Source organism: Gambusia affinis, linkage group LG03, assembly GCF_019740435.1.
Source record: "Gambusia affinis linkage group LG03, SWU_Gaff_1.0, whole genome shotgun sequence".
Taxonomy (NCBI): Eukaryota; Metazoa; Chordata; class Actinopteri; order Cyprinodontiformes; family Poeciliidae; genus Gambusia; species Gambusia affinis.
In genome coordinates, this window is record NC_057870.1 from 19,694,639 (window position 1) to 19,712,138 (window position 17,500).

The 17,500-nt window shown below is 36.9% G+C and overlaps 1 protein-coding gene across 3 annotated transcripts in view; it reads right to left on the reverse strand.

Annotated features, from left to right (window-relative positions):
• Positions 1–1,381: 1,381 nt before the first annotated feature.
• Positions 1,382–17,500, reverse strand: part of dock8 (dedicator of cytokinesis 8) — a 58,357-nt gene continuing 42,238 nt past the window's right edge. For all 3 annotated transcript variants that reach the window (XM_044112611.1, XM_044112614.1, XM_044112612.1), the window contains 12 exons: positions 17,156–17,314; positions 16,968–17,068; positions 15,506–15,698; positions 14,847–14,990; positions 12,307–12,438; positions 11,948–12,082; positions 11,500–11,589; positions 10,703–10,939; positions 9,412–9,555; positions 7,376–7,482; positions 3,351–3,521; positions 1,382–2,816 (listed from right to left, as the gene is read on the reverse strand). In XM_044112611.1, coding sequence (XP_043968546.1) covers positions 2,765–2,816; positions 3,351–3,521; positions 7,376–7,482; positions 9,412–9,555; positions 10,703–10,939; positions 11,500–11,589; positions 11,948–12,082; positions 12,307–12,438; positions 14,847–14,990; positions 15,506–15,698; positions 16,968–17,068; positions 17,156–17,314 — 1,665 coding nt within the window. In that variant the 3' untranslated portion in view covers positions 1,382–2,764. The remainder of the gene's footprint in view (positions 2,817–3,350; positions 3,522–7,375; positions 7,483–9,411; positions 9,556–10,702; positions 10,940–11,499; positions 11,590–11,947; positions 12,083–12,306; positions 12,439–14,846; positions 14,991–15,505; positions 15,699–16,967; positions 17,069–17,155; positions 17,315–17,500) is intronic.

A 17,500-nucleotide genomic window follows, 5' to 3' on the forward strand; every position in this document is an offset into this window, starting at 1 on the left:
GATCTCGTCTCGTAGTTCTATACCATTCATAGCGTGTACGTTCATAGTAAAGAAGAACATTAATATATCAAACTTGCATAGCACGTCAAGGACACTCCAAAACATTTAAAATCGCGTCTAAGTCATTAAAATCTCAAAAGAAAACTTGTTTTAACATCTTCATTTGTTTATAGTTCATCAGGACAGTATTTTTAATTTTAATTGGGAAATAAAAAAGTTGAAACAAAAAGTTAAAATCAGTGACAGATTCATGAGTTTGGATAGTTTATATAATTATATTTTTTGTGTCTAGCTTCTAATAGCTTTTACACTACTGTCACAATCTAAATAAATTATTCTAAAATCAGCTAATAAAGTTTTTTATTAGTGTCTTTACAAAAACGGCTTATTTTATTTCAGCATGACTTTATTTTTTTATATTAGATGGAAATATGCCTTCAAAGTGCTACATTCATAAATAACTGAAGAAGATATTTCCATACATCATAAAGTACAAACTTAGTAAATAAGTCATTTTATAACTAAACCTGTTATTTATAATTCTGATATAAATGTCAAATTTGTTGAATAGTAAGTTATTTTGTTTTAAAATCAAGTACAATTATTTCAGTTTTTCCTTTGTTGTGGTAGTGAAATGCACTATAAAATTATTTAAACGGTTGACAGGTTTCAGACAGCTTTTGTTGACTGGAATATTTCAATTGCAGTGTTAGCCCCTCCAACTGACTTCATGAGTAATGGTATGGTGTATTCTTACTGCACCCACAAGTTGGGTTCTCCAAGTTTCTGTTCAGCAGTACAACAGGATCACTCTCCTGCCAAAGTCAGAGGTTGCTCATCAATCCCAGTTTGATTTTAGATATGGCAGTTGAGCACATAAATTATAGAGAAAGATGCAAATATACACTATTTATTAGTACTTCTGGTGATTTATATCTCATTAAACCAGAGAGACACTGTACAGCCTCCATCTGCGACCATGTTCTTTCACTGTTTGAATCCATATTCATTGTTTTACACAAATACAAAATCCTACTGATTATTCAACTAGCAGCTACAAATGTTCCAGATCTGAGAATAATATACATTTATTATGTGCTGCAGGCTGAAATCATTAAATGATAAAATAAGATACTTAAAATAGTTTTTGCTATCAATAGCCAATATTTAGTAAATGATTGCTAATTTGTTTACAGTTTCAATCACCCTAGGACACACTAAAAAAATTATTTACTAATGTATTTAGTAGTAAGTCATGCTCCTTTTAATACCACGTTTTTTTCCGTAACACTACAAGATTTAATCTAGAGTAATTTTTAGTGCAGAACTCAAAGTGCTTTTATACCAACAAAGAAACTGGACTTTATAGAAATAAAAGAAATATGCATATGTTAAATTTATTAACTTTCTGCAAAAGGACTGTGCTTGACAAATGTTCCTAATTTAGTAAAACAAATTGTATGAACAAATACACAACAAACAACAGATTTGGATGCCACAAATGTATCTTACAACACATGTTTAGATTAGTTCAAAAATAGAAATGCACTTTAATACTTAGTTGATACAGCAAGTTCCATGACTTTGTTTTACTAAACCATTAAAAAAATCTAACAGCTAATAAATACAAACAAATAATCAATTGAGCAATGATAATGTATTTAAAATGTATTTCTATTTATGAAAAATAAACACATTTACATTAAATACATTGGGACCTAGAACATAAAACTAAAAGGTTGAGCTGTCATGTATGTTAATAATAAGATTAGCAATATTTCATGTTCAAAAGCAGGTCTTGCAAATCTTTACTGAAAAAGTATTTCAGCATAGCCTGTGCTGGCTGGATTTTCAAAAATATTGCAATTCTCCTGAAGTTTCTCATTTATGATACAAAGAAATACTTTAAATTTGGCACTGGAACTGCTATACATACAAAAGTTAAATTGCTATCAAATAAAATGCAAAATACTTTTTTATATTTGTAAATGGAACTATATACAAAAAAGTGGCATTTTTAAACTGCGGACTGCAGTTTATACCTCAGCGAAGATTTCCTGCTCCTGTTTGTTCATTAAATGCTGGATGTCCAGAAGTAAGGAGGCAATACAGGGATGCAAGCTAAAGCAGAAATTTGTACATATTTCTCCAGTGCATAATCCATCCAGTTCAAATAATTGAACTTTATAATTATTTATAAAGTTCCATTACTGGAACTTTATAAATAATTAAACTAAACATTTAACTAAAAAATGTCATGCATAGATACCCAGAAGTTCTGTAGCGCCAACCAGAATTGTTGATCATTCAAATCTTTTAATTCTGTGCCATATGCCAATCAGCATGTTCATTCAGAGATGTACATACATACAGGACACAATCATTAGCAGAATATACATAGTATGAACACTGGGTCAGTAAAAAAGCTTTGCTGACCAGGAGAAAATGTTTGCAGCATTATCAGGACTTGATATTACAGTGAAATATTTAAAAAGCTACACTTTGCTAAGGATAACCATTTACCCTTTTTTCTGTGCTCTGTCCTTATGCAGCATACATGACATTATAAAAGTGGTCATGCATGTATGCACAATGCTGAATTTACAAAAAAAAAAAGTGAGTACTCCATTTTGACACGCCTTTTTTCTCAGATACTTTCCGAGGTGTCACCAGCAGTTTTTTTCAGCTCATCTTCTTTTATGCCTTAGACTTTGTGACAATTTTCGTCTCCTTTCTGCAGCACTTCCCAACAAGCTGAGGCACCTCAGGAGTTTTCCTCCACAGTTCTGCGGAAACTCAGGCGTTTGAAAGAGTCCCTGACAAAGGATCAGAAAAGACAAGAAAAATGTGATACAACAAGGAATAATATTAGAAATATTACAAAGCAAATATAATGGGATTTATAAAGATGTGCAATATCAGTTCACAGAAAGGCCATATTAATATCCATTTCTTGCAAAAGGTTTATTTTATTATTTTGAAAAGGTCCTTTCTTTAACTTCTCTAGTTACAGCCAGGGGAAAAATGAGGAATCACATTTTTGTGTTTAACAATCAGGAGAATATTCTAATTTTAGCACATTTAAACCTGGCAGTTTCGATAGAGAAACGGTCTCATGGACACTAAAATTCACTGAATTTTAGTGAAAGATCTACTAAGCTTATGATGATTGACTTTAAAAATACTTAATGAGTGGCAGTCTTTATTGAAACTGTGGTTGAAAAGTAATTTGGTGTTGATGCAAAATCTCAACAAGTTGGCATTATTGGTGAAAATACATTAAACTCTTGAAATAAAATGTCTCTCTTTATTCCCTTGTTACATATTTAAAAAATACCTGCTTAGCTCACCTGTTCTCCAGCCGGGGCCTGACTATGGGTTTGTAGAGCTCGGGAATCTTTCTCTCCAACATGGGCCTCAGGTTTTCTCTCAGGCGGTTGTAGTTCTTCTTCAGCTCCTGCTGGTACTCCTTCTGGTCTGATGTGATTAAGTGTTTATTCTTCTCAACAGCCTCACCACACCTACAAGACAGAGCGCAAAACAATATGAGACAGCCGTTATAAGGAAAATTTGGTTCCACAGCATGAAATGAAAAACAAGTTCAATCGCTACTGCATGTTTTTGAATGTGTAGAGCTAAAAGGAGCTCCAGAAGTAATCCTGAGCACCCGATCTATTCATAATCCCCTCTCTCCCACTCAAACCTTCAAGAATAACTGCAGTGTTCCATGCTAACAATGTCCTGTAACTACTTGACATAAATCTGACTCCTTTCCACACCAGATCTCTAAATGGGTTTCCAGTTTATTAGGCTCTTGGGAATTTCCATATGTTGATTGGATTCCTTCCAAGTACTCCTGCTGAAATGTGAAACAGACCGCGCATGACCCAGAGCAAAGTTAAACAGAGCAGAGGAAAAACAACTAACCAACAAATAAAACATTCTGGTCTCCCTCATGTGCTAGAAAAAGGACAAAGCCTTGTTATGAAGGAAAGCACTAAAAGGATCTGGAGCAGAGAGAGAGTGTGGTTTCTCTCCACAGTGCTCTATCACGACATGTCTAACGGCCAACATACAAAGCCCTATGTAGAAAATAAGAAAGAAGGCGCTGATTGCAAACACATGTCTGTGTTTATCTCTTAGCTTTTAACGAAGGTAATATGGAAACTAGGGTTGCGTAAGAATGTTCAGTAAAAGCAGTAATGATGGTAGAGTCACAAAACATCTGCTGGTGTTTGACTGACTGACTGACTAAACAACGTTCCATCTGATGAACATTTTAGATATTTGGCATCACTCTGCCAGTAAATCAAAAGATAAGGATGGTCTTTTACAGTAAAATCTGCTTGCACAAGTTCAGGCATCATCCTTGTATTTTCTTAGGTGACATTAAAAATATAAAAAAAAATTCTCCTGCACTGCAAGCTCACAATAAAAATCAAAATGGAGGAAAAGTTTGTTCGAAAAGTATTTATACTCCGTGAACGTGTTTACATTTAAATTTGTACCTATTCATCTTCGCAAAACAGCTTCAGCCCAGACAGATTGAAGACACAATGCATGTTTTCAAGTCATGCTTCAAATTTTGCAAGGATCTGGACTTTGACTGGGCCATTTTACTATTTGCATATATTTTGAAAACAACTATTTGACTCTGGGTGTATGTGGAGAGTTCATGCCCTGCTGTAAGGTGATCTGTTGCCCTCGTCTCAAGTCTTTTGAAGCTTCTTACAAGATTTCGCTCCAGAACTGCTGCATATTTGGCCTCTTGGCTGCTTCTCTGATTAATGCTCTCCCATATCGGGATTCTGGGATTCTATAAAGCATTTATGATGCTGTATTTGCTCACAAATGTTTAATACCCAGAAGAATTTGAACCCTTCAAAAAATAAAAGCGCTACGCATACTGAGATGAAATTACACACAGCAGGGCTTGATTTAGTAATCATGGGACTACTGATGGTAATTTTTTTTTAAGTCAATAGCATTAGGTCTGAAAGAAAAGTCGTTTTGTTGCATTATGCGTCAAACATCATCCTCCAGCTTAATAGCTTAATACCAAAGGCAGTTTACAAACCAGTCACAGCGACACAAAGCTTGAGACAGACAGGTCCATACTCATTAATCAATCAACGCCCCGCTAAAATCCTGGTTGTTTAAGTCCTAATCTCTACAATTATGCATTTTACAAGAGCAGGTTAGAACAAGTTTCTGCTTTTAAGAGGCACTAAGGAGAAGAAGGGGAGCAGCTTTTGACGTTATAATGAGAAACAAAAAACATTTTGCCTTTGCTTATTAGCTAAGGAAAAATGTGGGCATGTGATTAACCAGTTGTATTTAAATGTTTGTTTTTTGTTTGCATACTCTTGTAATTTATATCTAGAGCTGGTTTTATAACTCATAACCATAACATTTCGTTTAAGGTGCAACACATTAAATCTATTGGGAAGTAAAAATAATACAACAAACTAAGAGCAGCTTTTTGTTGTTGAAGATTAGGACATTAATCATTCTACGCGGTCTTGTTTGGATTTGGATCTAAAATAGAAAAATAAACCTTTCTGAAATTAGTGTAAATATTTGCCAACCTGCTTGCAGCAATCAAGGCAGCTGGATGCAACATGTTGGTTAGAAAAATGTAAACCATCTTTTGGAGGCAACTCACACATGGACAGGAGATGAGTGGCCAAAAACACAAACATGAAGATACCCGTACACAAACATCCACAGTGTCACTTTGACACCATCAGTAGGGTTAAGATTACATTTAGAATATATAACATATCAAAAAACTCTACATTTTAACTAAATTTGAAATTGTCTGGACAAAACCAGAACCCTTCAGAGACATTGCAACCTCTGGCAAAGAGATGTAATAAGTCTTACAATATATTATTTTTTATTTCAGCAACATAATCTCACACTGAACCTTTTTAAGAATCAGTTTTGACTTTCATAAAGCTTCACCAGGGGAGGAGTTCAACCACTAGTCACTGTTCAAAATTTGAGAGATCTTGGCATTTCAAAATGTATATATTACATTCGCATGGAAAATTCAAAGTTTGCACTACTTGGAATATATTGTTGGCTGAATATAACACTCCAAACAGTCCTTTGCAATATGGATAATGTGCAAACTGAAGTTGCCATAACGATATATTAGCAATATATTGTACAGCTATTGTGTCTACCTTCATAGACACCATAGCTGTGAGTAAACAACTATAAAAATAAATAACAAAAAGTGCAAAACAAAACTGTGACAAACAAGGCTGAATGAGAAACATTTTATTTGCCATCACATAAAGCAAGGAAGGCAAAAAGTGTCATTGTATGACAAGATCTGTAGTGCTAGAAGTCTGTTTCACTTCCAGAGGTTCCAGTAAGTGTTTCATAGTTCATGATATTACAGACTATTTGAAATAGCAGGATATTTTAATAAAACATGTGGTGAGCTCTGCATGAAAACTGAAAACATGTTTTTCAACATAATAAAAAAGTAGAAAAAGCAAAGAGAGTGGACTCTGGATAAACCCAGCAAGACTGTGTAAAGAGGAATGGCCACATAAAGTAATGCCTCTTCCTCTGAATGCTGCAACCTTGTGAGAAAACACTAATTCCTGTCATTTGGTAAAAGGGAACTGCACCAAGCATTAAAAGCTGTGATATAAACAATTATTCCACTCGTAATTTGGTTAAAAACAATTACTTCTTAACATGGGATTTCTTTTACTGTTGTCCTCTAATAAAGATATGATGCTTCAAATGTATCAGTGTGAGATTTTACTGCTGCATTAAAGGCCTTTCTTTTTATCATAGATTACTGATACTTTGACCCAAATTTAAACTTGCGTTTAGAAAGTTGAATGGCAGGAATTAAAACTTAATTCTTGTCAATTTATATTCTTTTAATCATAACTTGATTTAATCTAGAAAAACCCTTAGCCTTCTGCATTAACATAATTTAAGCAATAAGACCACACAATGTCTAGTGAGGATTTTTACTTTCTTCAAGTCGACACCAAAAAATATTGTCATTTCTACAAAGAAAGTCTCTTTGAAGTTTGATTCTTTTCTTTTTTTAATCTTGTCAGCAGCTGCCATTAACCAAAAACACTAAACAGACTGACTGGTGAAATGAAAAAGGGCTCATGAACTTCTATCAATCACCTAAAAAGCATCAACTTGTGATAAATGAGCTGTGCTTTTGTCGTCCTGTATCAAGTCCAGAGGAGCCCAAAGCATGTCACACTACATTCAGTCATTCACACACTGGTGGTGGTAAGTAGAGTATATTTATGGTGCCTTTTTCAATTTTTTCATGAATCTGCTGTGGTGTGTATCATAAGGTGGTGATCATTTGCTCCTGTCTTACCTCATTATAAACTCTTTGAAACATAGGCGCAGTTTATTATGATGACGGAAGAGCTTGGGGTCTGCCGGGATCTCATTCAGGAAGACCTGGGCCACCTCCAGCGGGCCCTGCAGCATGGGCGGAGAGGGAGAGAGTGGAGGGAAGGAACAAAAACAAAGGGACAAAATTAGAGAGGGAGGAAGAGAAAGGAAAACACAGCAGAGGAAGGAATGAGAGGAAGTGCTTGGGAGCATATGAACAAAAGAAGGGATGAGAATGGTTCTCGTTTAGAAATGGGGGGAAATGAACTTATTGTCTAATGCAACTAGGAAACAAGGCACTAAACCAAAGCATGAGGAAGAGATCAGATCAGAGAAGGAGACATGATTAGCGTACTGAATGGCTAAAGGCCCCGCCAAGCCTGCGTACCGCCACCATTTGGCTGCCATTTCCCCAGCATGAAATCTTGTTATCCTAACTTATATTCATCATAAAACCACAGAATGCTCACACTAAGTTCACGACAGGCACAGTTAAACAGCTCTGATTAGCATCATAAATGCATTGGGTCTGGGCCTCAGTCCTGGGTCTGAGCTACAGATTCACGCACACACAGAAATCCAGCCTTCTGCACTGATTACAATCAGGAGTTATATGTTTACCAAGCTGCTGAGCATTAACCTTATGTATACAACCATCAAGTCAGAGCGAGAGAAACTGTCAGATTAAGACACTGGAAGATAAAACATAAGGGGGGAAAGGAAACGGAGACATTGAAGCTTGCTTTGTCATTACTCCAACATTCGCCATGCTGGCAGAACCTGGAAGCTATCAGATCAAAGAGACCTCCGGTTCAACACGCCACGCAGCAGAGACATGAAAGGAGAAAGGGTCCATGGATTGACGTTTAACTGGATCAAGAGGAAGCAAAGGAAGGATTAAGGTTAAAGATAGGATGAAAGCTTTGATGTGTGATCACTGTCCTTTGTCTGACATGAAGACATGGACTAAGATGAAAATTGTAAATGTAATAGAAATAAAGGTGATCTAGTTTGTTATACATTCATTGTATGACAAAACAGAGCAGAAGTTTTACAAATAGAGACTGGTATGTAGAGTTATTATTGCCAACCGCACCAATAATGTCCATCATGGTAAACCTGATTTTAGATGCTAACAGTTGTTTAAAATAATTTTGTTTTGAAACACACTACAGATTTGTCTAACACCAGCTATTCTCTCACACACTATTTGACATCTCCTGCAGCTCTAGCACCTATACAGCAATAACGGTATGTATGATTTAACAATCTAAAACATAATAGCAAAGTAAAGCTCTTTATTAGCATTTTTTTATTATTTTAAAAAGATCTTGAAAATCTAAATGTAAGGATTTATTGTGGACTTCTATATCTACAAAGCTGCTGATGTGATGGATTGAAATTTGGTTATTTCAGAGGCTGACAAGTCTGATTTTGCTGAAGCAGTGGTCAAATCCAACCAGCAGGATTGACCACTAGCTAGCGCAAGTCTAGCGCTTGCGCTAGCTATAATGAAGAGCACCGGAACTTCCTCCTTAGTTAATAATAACCGTTGGAGCAGAAGCACCGTGTCCAGCTCTTTTACTAAAATACTCCCCTTCTTCAGGTATGACTCTCTCTCTATATATACAGACCTGTATATTGTAAATGAGTTTATTCTCCGAATGTTAACAAATTCAGTTGTTAGCGCCGAAGATTAACAAATTCTGTTGTTAGCTCCGTTGCTAATATACTGCTGTTTCAGCGTTGATATCATTGTGTATGTTTGTAAGTTAAACTAAGTTAATAATAACCGTTGGAGCAGAAGCACCGTGTCCAGCTCTTTTATTAAAATACTCCCCTTCTTCAGGGCATTTACACTGATCATTAGCAATATATACATAAATATATCTATATGTAGATATAGATCTATATCTGGATCTATAGCTATATATAGATATATTTATATGTACACACAAGCATTAAATCAGACCAGGGGCTATTTTAATTCAAAAATAAATCTGAAACCCTGCTTACCTGGTTAACAGTGGCTCCCACAGAGCCTTGTAGCACCATCTGTAGCATCTTAGCATCGGGTTGCTCCCGATGTGTGGCAACTGCAAGCTCCCTAGTTTTCTTCTGCATGTCCTCTATGGCCACCTCTATAGGAGTAAGGTCAAACTAGAAGGAATAGGAATAGAGAGGTAAGATTATTGTAATGTAATGGTGTTAATGTCAAACATGCATGGGCTGGTCTTTGGTATGAAGACCAACCCACAATAAAGTTTCACACATTCATGCCAATCATGACTGTGTGAAAAAGCCATGACTGGCTTTTTTGAAACAAGTCTCTTATGATTTAACATTTTTATGATTAAGGGCTGTAATAACTGCTGTTTATTCCAGCAGTATGGTGCTATAAGGTCATGCAGTACTGCTCCTCTTATACCTGTTATTGAGCACTGTCAGTCAGCTGCTGGACAAACTGACTTGGCTTTTCCCCAAAAGAAAGACAAATTAAGCTGCTTGGAAAAAATTCCAGTTCCAAAAAACATAAACAGTCATTACTTGCAAATTGAAGGACCCCAACCCATCACATGAAAATTGGAAAGGGTTTTTTGCATGGAGTTTGCACGGTCTTCTTATGCACGCTTTGGGTCTCTCTGGGTACTCTGGCTTCCTCCCACAATCCAAAAACATCACTGTTAAGTTAAATGATTCCTCTTAGTTTTTCTTAGGTGTGAGAGCGTGTGTATGCTGGTTGTTTGTCCTGTCTCCTTTTTTGCCCTGCAATGGATTGGCGTCCTGTCTTGGGTGTACCCCACCTCTCGCCACTGGAGATAAATACCAAGTCCCCCCTCGCAACATTACAAGCATAAGTATGTTAGATAATGGCTGGATGATTTAAAACTACATGTAGAAAGTTTAAAGCATTGTGTCTGTAAATAAGTCAAACCCAAGAAGTTCATCCGTGCAATTAGCCAGACTAATTAACTTGATGCTATCAGTTTATCATATTTCTGTTACTCCACAAAGACCAGAACAAATATGTGTAGCATTTTGTGCTGGAAGTGCTTAGAAACTACTACTTAGTCTTTGTATCAGAACACATAAACACATGATATAAATGACAAATATTAATTCAATATTTTAATCCGTCTTAGCAAATTTAGGACTAACAGTTTTCAGTGTGTACTGTTTTTGCTCAGTATACACTGTCATGGTCATATTTTTACTCAAGGTACTTGTATTGTAAAAATCTCATTCCTGTCCACTTACATTGTCAATTTTTTTTTTTAGAAAAGCCCATCCCTTTTATGGAACTGACCTCCTCTTTCTGGATGACATTGATGCGTGTCTTGACATAGGGGAAGGCGTGCATGGTGGTGAGGATGGTCTTCCTCTTGTACTGCTCGTTGAGCTCACCCCGAGGTCGTCCACTCTTGGTGAAGGGCGTGGTGTACATAAACCGCCTCAGGTTGAAGTTCTTCTCAAAGTTCGTTAGACGGTCTTTCATCTCATAGTCATCAAAGTAGGGTTCCACGTATGTGATCTGAATATATGCCTAGACAGAAGTGGTGGTTTGTTTGAGAACTGAGATTTAGTGCATTGTATGTTTTCTTCTTTCTTGCTTGGATGTTTTCCATCGCATTCATTGAAAACTGAAGATATTCTTGATGGAATAGTTTAAATTGAGTGTGGACTACATATGGGTAAGGAATACTTTACCTATGTATATATGTAGGAGGGTGCTATATTGACACCTGACTAGCCTAGAAAGTGAGCATGTGTAAATGCTCAAGAGAGTGACCATGCACAAACTGGGCCATAGTCTTGAATCCCCTCCAGATATCCAGTCCACACACACCAAAGACTTTGTATTTACTTTACAAAAATATATTGATGAGTGAGGACAGGATAGTCAATTAAATGAAAAATAAATTTGGTTTATTTTGGAAAGGAAAGAAGCAAAACAACTAAGACAAAGTAGAAAAGTGTTTGGCAGTGCCAATTCTTAGTGTCTATTATTTGTTGATCAGTGGTAACCATTAAACTTCATACTTACTCACTGATGTTTGACAGACATCAGTGGAAAAACTGTAATACAGTAGTACAGTGACCTACCTTGCTGGGGTTGAGCTGTTTTCTGTCCACAGGTGTGGAGTCCTTAATCATTACCAGCGTGTCATCTCCAAAACACTGGCTATAGAAGTTCTGAGAAGAGGGAAAGTTTTTGTTAACTTAATATAATCTTTATAAAATACTGGATATTTTGGGATTATCCATGTTGATGTCTGAAAGATATTATAATGCATAGCATAGCCGATTCCCTGGTGAGATGAATGCTTGATGCTGACATTATATGGAGTTAATTCCCCTCACAAGCATGTAAATGATTTTTCCATGCTCCTAAAAGGCTCACGAAAAACAGATGGATAATTGCTAGTTATTGCACTCTCTCATGCTGTTCACTCAAAGTCTCTCTGCTGTTATGGGATTCTACCAGTCCAGCTGGGCACCATCTTCCCATTTCATTTCAGTCAAAGCACACATACAGTCCAGTCCCTTGTACCTCTAGCCTGTGTGATATCTCGGGCAGATGCGTAATTCCAGGCTCCTTGTAAATAAATTCCCATTCATCCAGGTCTCCAAACTTGACTCCATAAAAACCCACACGGAAATAGGTGCCAAACATCCTCTTGTGGCCCTGATGGGGAAAACAAGAAGAGTTTAAATCAGTTTAATCACTATGGCACGTGTGCCATGTTTTCTTTATTACGTCAAATACTATTTTTACATGAGGATTCATTTTGAGAGCCATAATTATGAGAAGCTTTTTATAAAATGGCTCCCAGCCTCACAAAAAGGTTTTCTATTGTATGTTTAACATCACCTAGATAAATAAATTAGAAGTTTCATTATAGTCTTTACCTTCTGGATGATGTTATCAAAAGCTCTGTGAAGCTTGTCATGTGTGGAAGCCAGTTTGCGAAAATCTCTTCGAGCCTCCAAGATTGGTATGATGATCTTGTACACTTCATTCACTGCCTCATAGAGACCACCCTAATAAAAAACACACGTTATACCATGAAGATGAACCGTATATCTATAAAGAACTTATAGGTCACATGTGACTCAGTTGTTGGCACCCATCCTGCACAACAGGATGTCACTCAGGCTTTTATTTAGAACAGGGGTTTTCAAAGTATGAAAGGGTGAGGAATCATTCTTTCAAGGAGCTTAAGGCCTGCCTCCCCGTGGAGGGGGTCGGAGGATAAACTCTGTTTACTTTCAAGTCAAGTAGTAACTAACTGAAAATCACATTGAGCTTTGCCAATACTTAATTGTAAGTTATTTTATAATGGTAACATCAACAATGTGTCTCCACTGATAAGGTTGAACTGAAGAGGAGATTGTACAAAAAATAAAAAACATGAGTAATTTGTGTGGTCCACTGTTGTCTGGAAAACTCTAAGAATTTTAAAGCCCCCCCACCCCAGACTCCAGATTCTGCGTTACGCCCCTGAGTTTGATGTCGCAGCGCACAGAGCTCCTCCTGCAGCTCCACAGCTCCGATGGCTGCGACACTTACCGTAATATTAATCTATTGCCAACTACGGACACGCTTATTCGTGGCTGTTTTCACGCTTATTGCGCTGTTCATATTGGTCTCGATGTTTGCAGTTTTCTGGCGGCTCGACATCATTCAGAGGTAATAAATTAAGTTGACATTAACAAAGACACAGCAGGACGGATCATCCTGGAAATGATGAACAGGGAGAGACGGAGTAAAACTACCTTAATGACGGACAAATTCTGGGATTTATTGTGAGTCTCTGCTTATTTCCAAGCCCAAATGAGCAACTTCACGTTCAAAAACGAGCCCAAAAAGACGCAACCCGCCGCTCATTAAATCTGCAAGCGACTTTAAAAAATGAAGCCCAAAGCTTATAAAAATCGGACTTATAAAGCATCTCCCTCCATTGTTTACATTTCTGTCGCATAGAGGACGTGTCACTTTCGACAAAGGCGAGTAGAGGAAATACGATTAAATAACAAAGAAGATAGTAACGCATAAAATGATTTTGATAAGTAACTGTAGTCTGACTACTGGATTTGAAATAGCAATGCGTTAGATTACCTAGTTACTGAAAAAGTGGTCCGACGTCAGTAACGTTATCACTGGCCAAAACATCCTCTAAGGAAACATTTCCACTGATCCCGCTCCAGTACCAACTTTTCCTAAATCCACAGAGTTGATGATCGTAAACAGTAACGTTTCTCTCACATCAGTAGACAGCAAGCAGATAGCTTTTCCGGTTTACTTTTTTTCCCTCGCACCGCGCCTCCCCTAAAGTGCTCTGGCGCCCCCCCCGGGGAGGCGCGCCTCACACTTTGAAAACCGCCGATTTAGAACATTTAACAAGACTGGATCATACAGAAAGAGGAATCATTGAGGAATCATTCTTTCAATAATATGGTTTAGGTACTAATAAGGCCATAGGAGTTTGAACTCACATTTTTGTGTTGATTTGACTACAAGTTTTGGATAATTATCCTCTTGAAGGATCCTATGAAGACCCATTTTCAGTGTACTGTTATGGCATACTAGATTTTTATTTAAAATATCCCTTTTGAATAGAAGCAAGACTGCATCTGATCCCCAGAGTGTCTGGTGCTGAAAAACTATATCTTAAGACCCTTTCATATCATACTTTTCTTCCATGATCTAAAAGCTTTCCTCTTGACCCCACAATGGGGGTTCTTTAGTTACATGTTTATTGGGGATCTACATTAGAAAAAGACTTGTTCTTATCAATGCACATGGTTCCAGTTCAAGTCACAACAGACTTCAACAAACTCCATGTTTCCCTCACACACAACTGTTTGACGAAACAGTTGTTTTGTGAAACATTTGTTTCGTCACATAGTAATATTTTTTTATTATTATTTATTTATTTTTATTAGTTAGTTTACGATGGTTGTTATGGAGACTTGGTAACTCTAAACCCCAAAACAACACTCTGCGATGCAGTTCAATCACTAGTCCGATCTCAGTGTAAATAGAGGCTAAATGATAAAGGCTCCTCATCTCTCAGATTGACAAATGGATAAAAATAACAAGTGGTGAATTATTCATGAAAAGTTCCCATTAACTACAATTACCTTATTTACTTATTTTTTTAGTTTAAAGGAAATGATAGATGTTTTGAAAAAAAAAAAAATATATATATATATATATATTTTGTCCTCACAATTTTTTCTGCTGGTTAAAGGCTGAGATTATATGATGTTTATAAAATATAATTAATTGTAAGAGCTAGCAAATGAAATTAACAACATCAATATTTGCATTTCACTTAGAACACATGTAACCATATATTTTCAAAATTGTGAAGAATTACAGTAATTTTTACAACGATATCGGATGGTGGTACATATTTCGCATTGCTATAGCTTTATTGTCTTACATTGCTGAAAAGCTCAGCAGCCTGTTCGAGCAATCCCACCAAGCCGCTCTCCGTGAAGTACCGTCCCGAGCACACGCCATCCTCGTCTGGGGACAGGATGTCATCGGACACAGCTGACTCCTCAAGCACATTGGGGGAAATGTTCTGTGAAGAAAAATCAGTCGCCGAATCAATTAGTTAGCCCACTTAATCAAATAATCAATCAAGTGACTTAAAAGGATGTGTCCAGCTGTGGTGAGAGGGAACCATCTGGATTATCATCCAATCAATAAACTGCTGACTGATACAGAATTCAGTGTCCTGTGCTATTAGAGTGCTACAGAGGTCTTGTATGAGAAACGCCTCATTAATGGTGGCATCATTTTTGGAACCGTTGTGGCCATTTATTTTCCATTTGTTTTCACTTTAGGTCAGCTGGCTGCAAAATGAGCATATTTAGGTTTTTTGTCCTCCCTCATTTTTTAAGACAAACATTTCGCTCCCCCCTAGGACTTCAATACATTAATTAGACCAACTTGACAAATGTCTAACCAAAATGACTTGGGCAGGTGTCAATAACAAAGTCTTGATTAGGATGTCCCTTTGTTGGGTTAACGTTATTTGTTAAAATTACTTCCTCCAGTATCATTCAATGTGTTTCTTGCCATTTCTCTGCATACCTGAAAGGTGACACTTCCAACAGGGAGGTATTTGTGATCCTCCAACATGCTGAGGTACTCAGCCACCAGAGCAGCAGCATGAACCAGACACATGGCTGACTCTGTATAACACTTCCTGTTGCTGTGCTTCTCTGCCATGTTCTGCAGCCAGGTCAAACGAAGGTCAGGAGACGTCTGGTAGCCCTTTGCTATCCTGGAGGGTAAAGAGAAAGAGCATACGTTTTCCCTCCTTTTTCTTTACCCTTAATTTAAATCACTTACAAGTCTAATTAAGATTAAAATCTGCCTTGAGAGCAACTCAACTGAGAAAAAAAAACTACTATGCAGCACAAACAAGATCACTGAGTGGAAACATGTTGTATATACAGTATTAAGCACATTTGCAGTACATTGCAAATGTACTGCAATTATTGCAAATTTGTATTTGTATGCACACTGTTTGGTTTTGCATTTACACATTGCAAATATTTGAACCTCTTAAACCTCCCCACCCCCCCCATTTCATCCCATTAAAATCCCAAATTTCAAGGTTTTATTGTGATTTTAGGAGGTAGACTAAAATGATGTTCACAGCTGTTAAGTTGAAAATAATAATCATCTTAAATATCTCACAGTTCAAATCCTCATATGAAAACATAAAGAGCATGACACAGGTCCACTACACATAAAGTAAAGAAAAGACAGAAATAAATCAAATGTCTTCATAATGAAATGTAGAAAATATGAGTAAATGTTAAGTCTACTGGTAATATTTGAGCAAAATGTGGACCAGTGTGGGAGCTGTAACATAAAATTCAGCTACTATAGTCAAGTGGTATCAAGAAAAATAAAAAAATGATTTTATGAATCTGAAATGTCTCATTTATTAATTTTATATATATATATATATTATATATATATATATATATATATATATATATATATATATATATTACAAGTAAAAATGTATTCTGCATCTCAAATGTTTATCAATCACCTACTTTAAGTGCACAGATTTAGGTACATGTAAAACAAAAATTAGTATGTGAAGGTCCTCCTGCAGGACTGTCAACACAGGAACTCACCAGGTGACTAGCAAAACCGGAACAGAAAGTTGCATGACAAGTAAGATACGAAGCATCACTGAGTCACAACAAGGTAGCGTGCCAGACTCATCAGTAGCACGTGTATGCCCTCTTTGTTTCGATGCATCCCCCACTTGCTCCTTCTCAAACACGCACAAGCACTCTCGCATTTGTATGCACACTGTTTAGTTTTGCATATACACAAAACCAGATCAGAGGACTAAACTGCTACCACATGGTTACCATAGTGAAGACAGCAAATGGGGGCTAAACAACGCAGACCACAGAGAAATAAGCACCAGCATTGAGGGGTTTGGAAGAAGCAAGAGAACGATAAGCAAAATAAAAACAGATGATATAGAGAGGCAGATTGAAATCAGGTTCTTTCTCATTCCTACCTATACATAAGATCCATAAGCATTTCAGGATCCTCCTGAAACTCTCTCATCTTCACAGTGTCTGACAAGATGCTGTTGAGGTTTCTTAATAGCTCATCCACCTGAACATCCAGACATAAGTAAAATCATGCTTTTTAGAACATTTAATCGGGATTGCTCATGGTTTCTGACACCGTTTAAGCCTTCACCTGTGAGGGAAGCTGGGTGTTCTGCATCTCGACATCCTCCTCTGCATAAGCCAGGATGGTGCGGAGGGAGCGCCTTAGATATTCCTCCTGGAAGTCTGATGATTTGCCCACCAGTGAGGCCAGTGACATGGTGACCTGCATCTTCACCCTTGAAAAGTTCTGAGAAGAACGCAAAACACACAACAATTAACCATACAATGTGAATTATCCATGGATTTACAGCGAATATTGATAGAATTAGATGCTTTTTCTTTCACTTTCATGTGAAAAACAAAAGTCTGCACTATGTAAATAATAAATGGATGAATAAAAGCGAAGATCCAACTAAATCTGAACGCAGCCGAT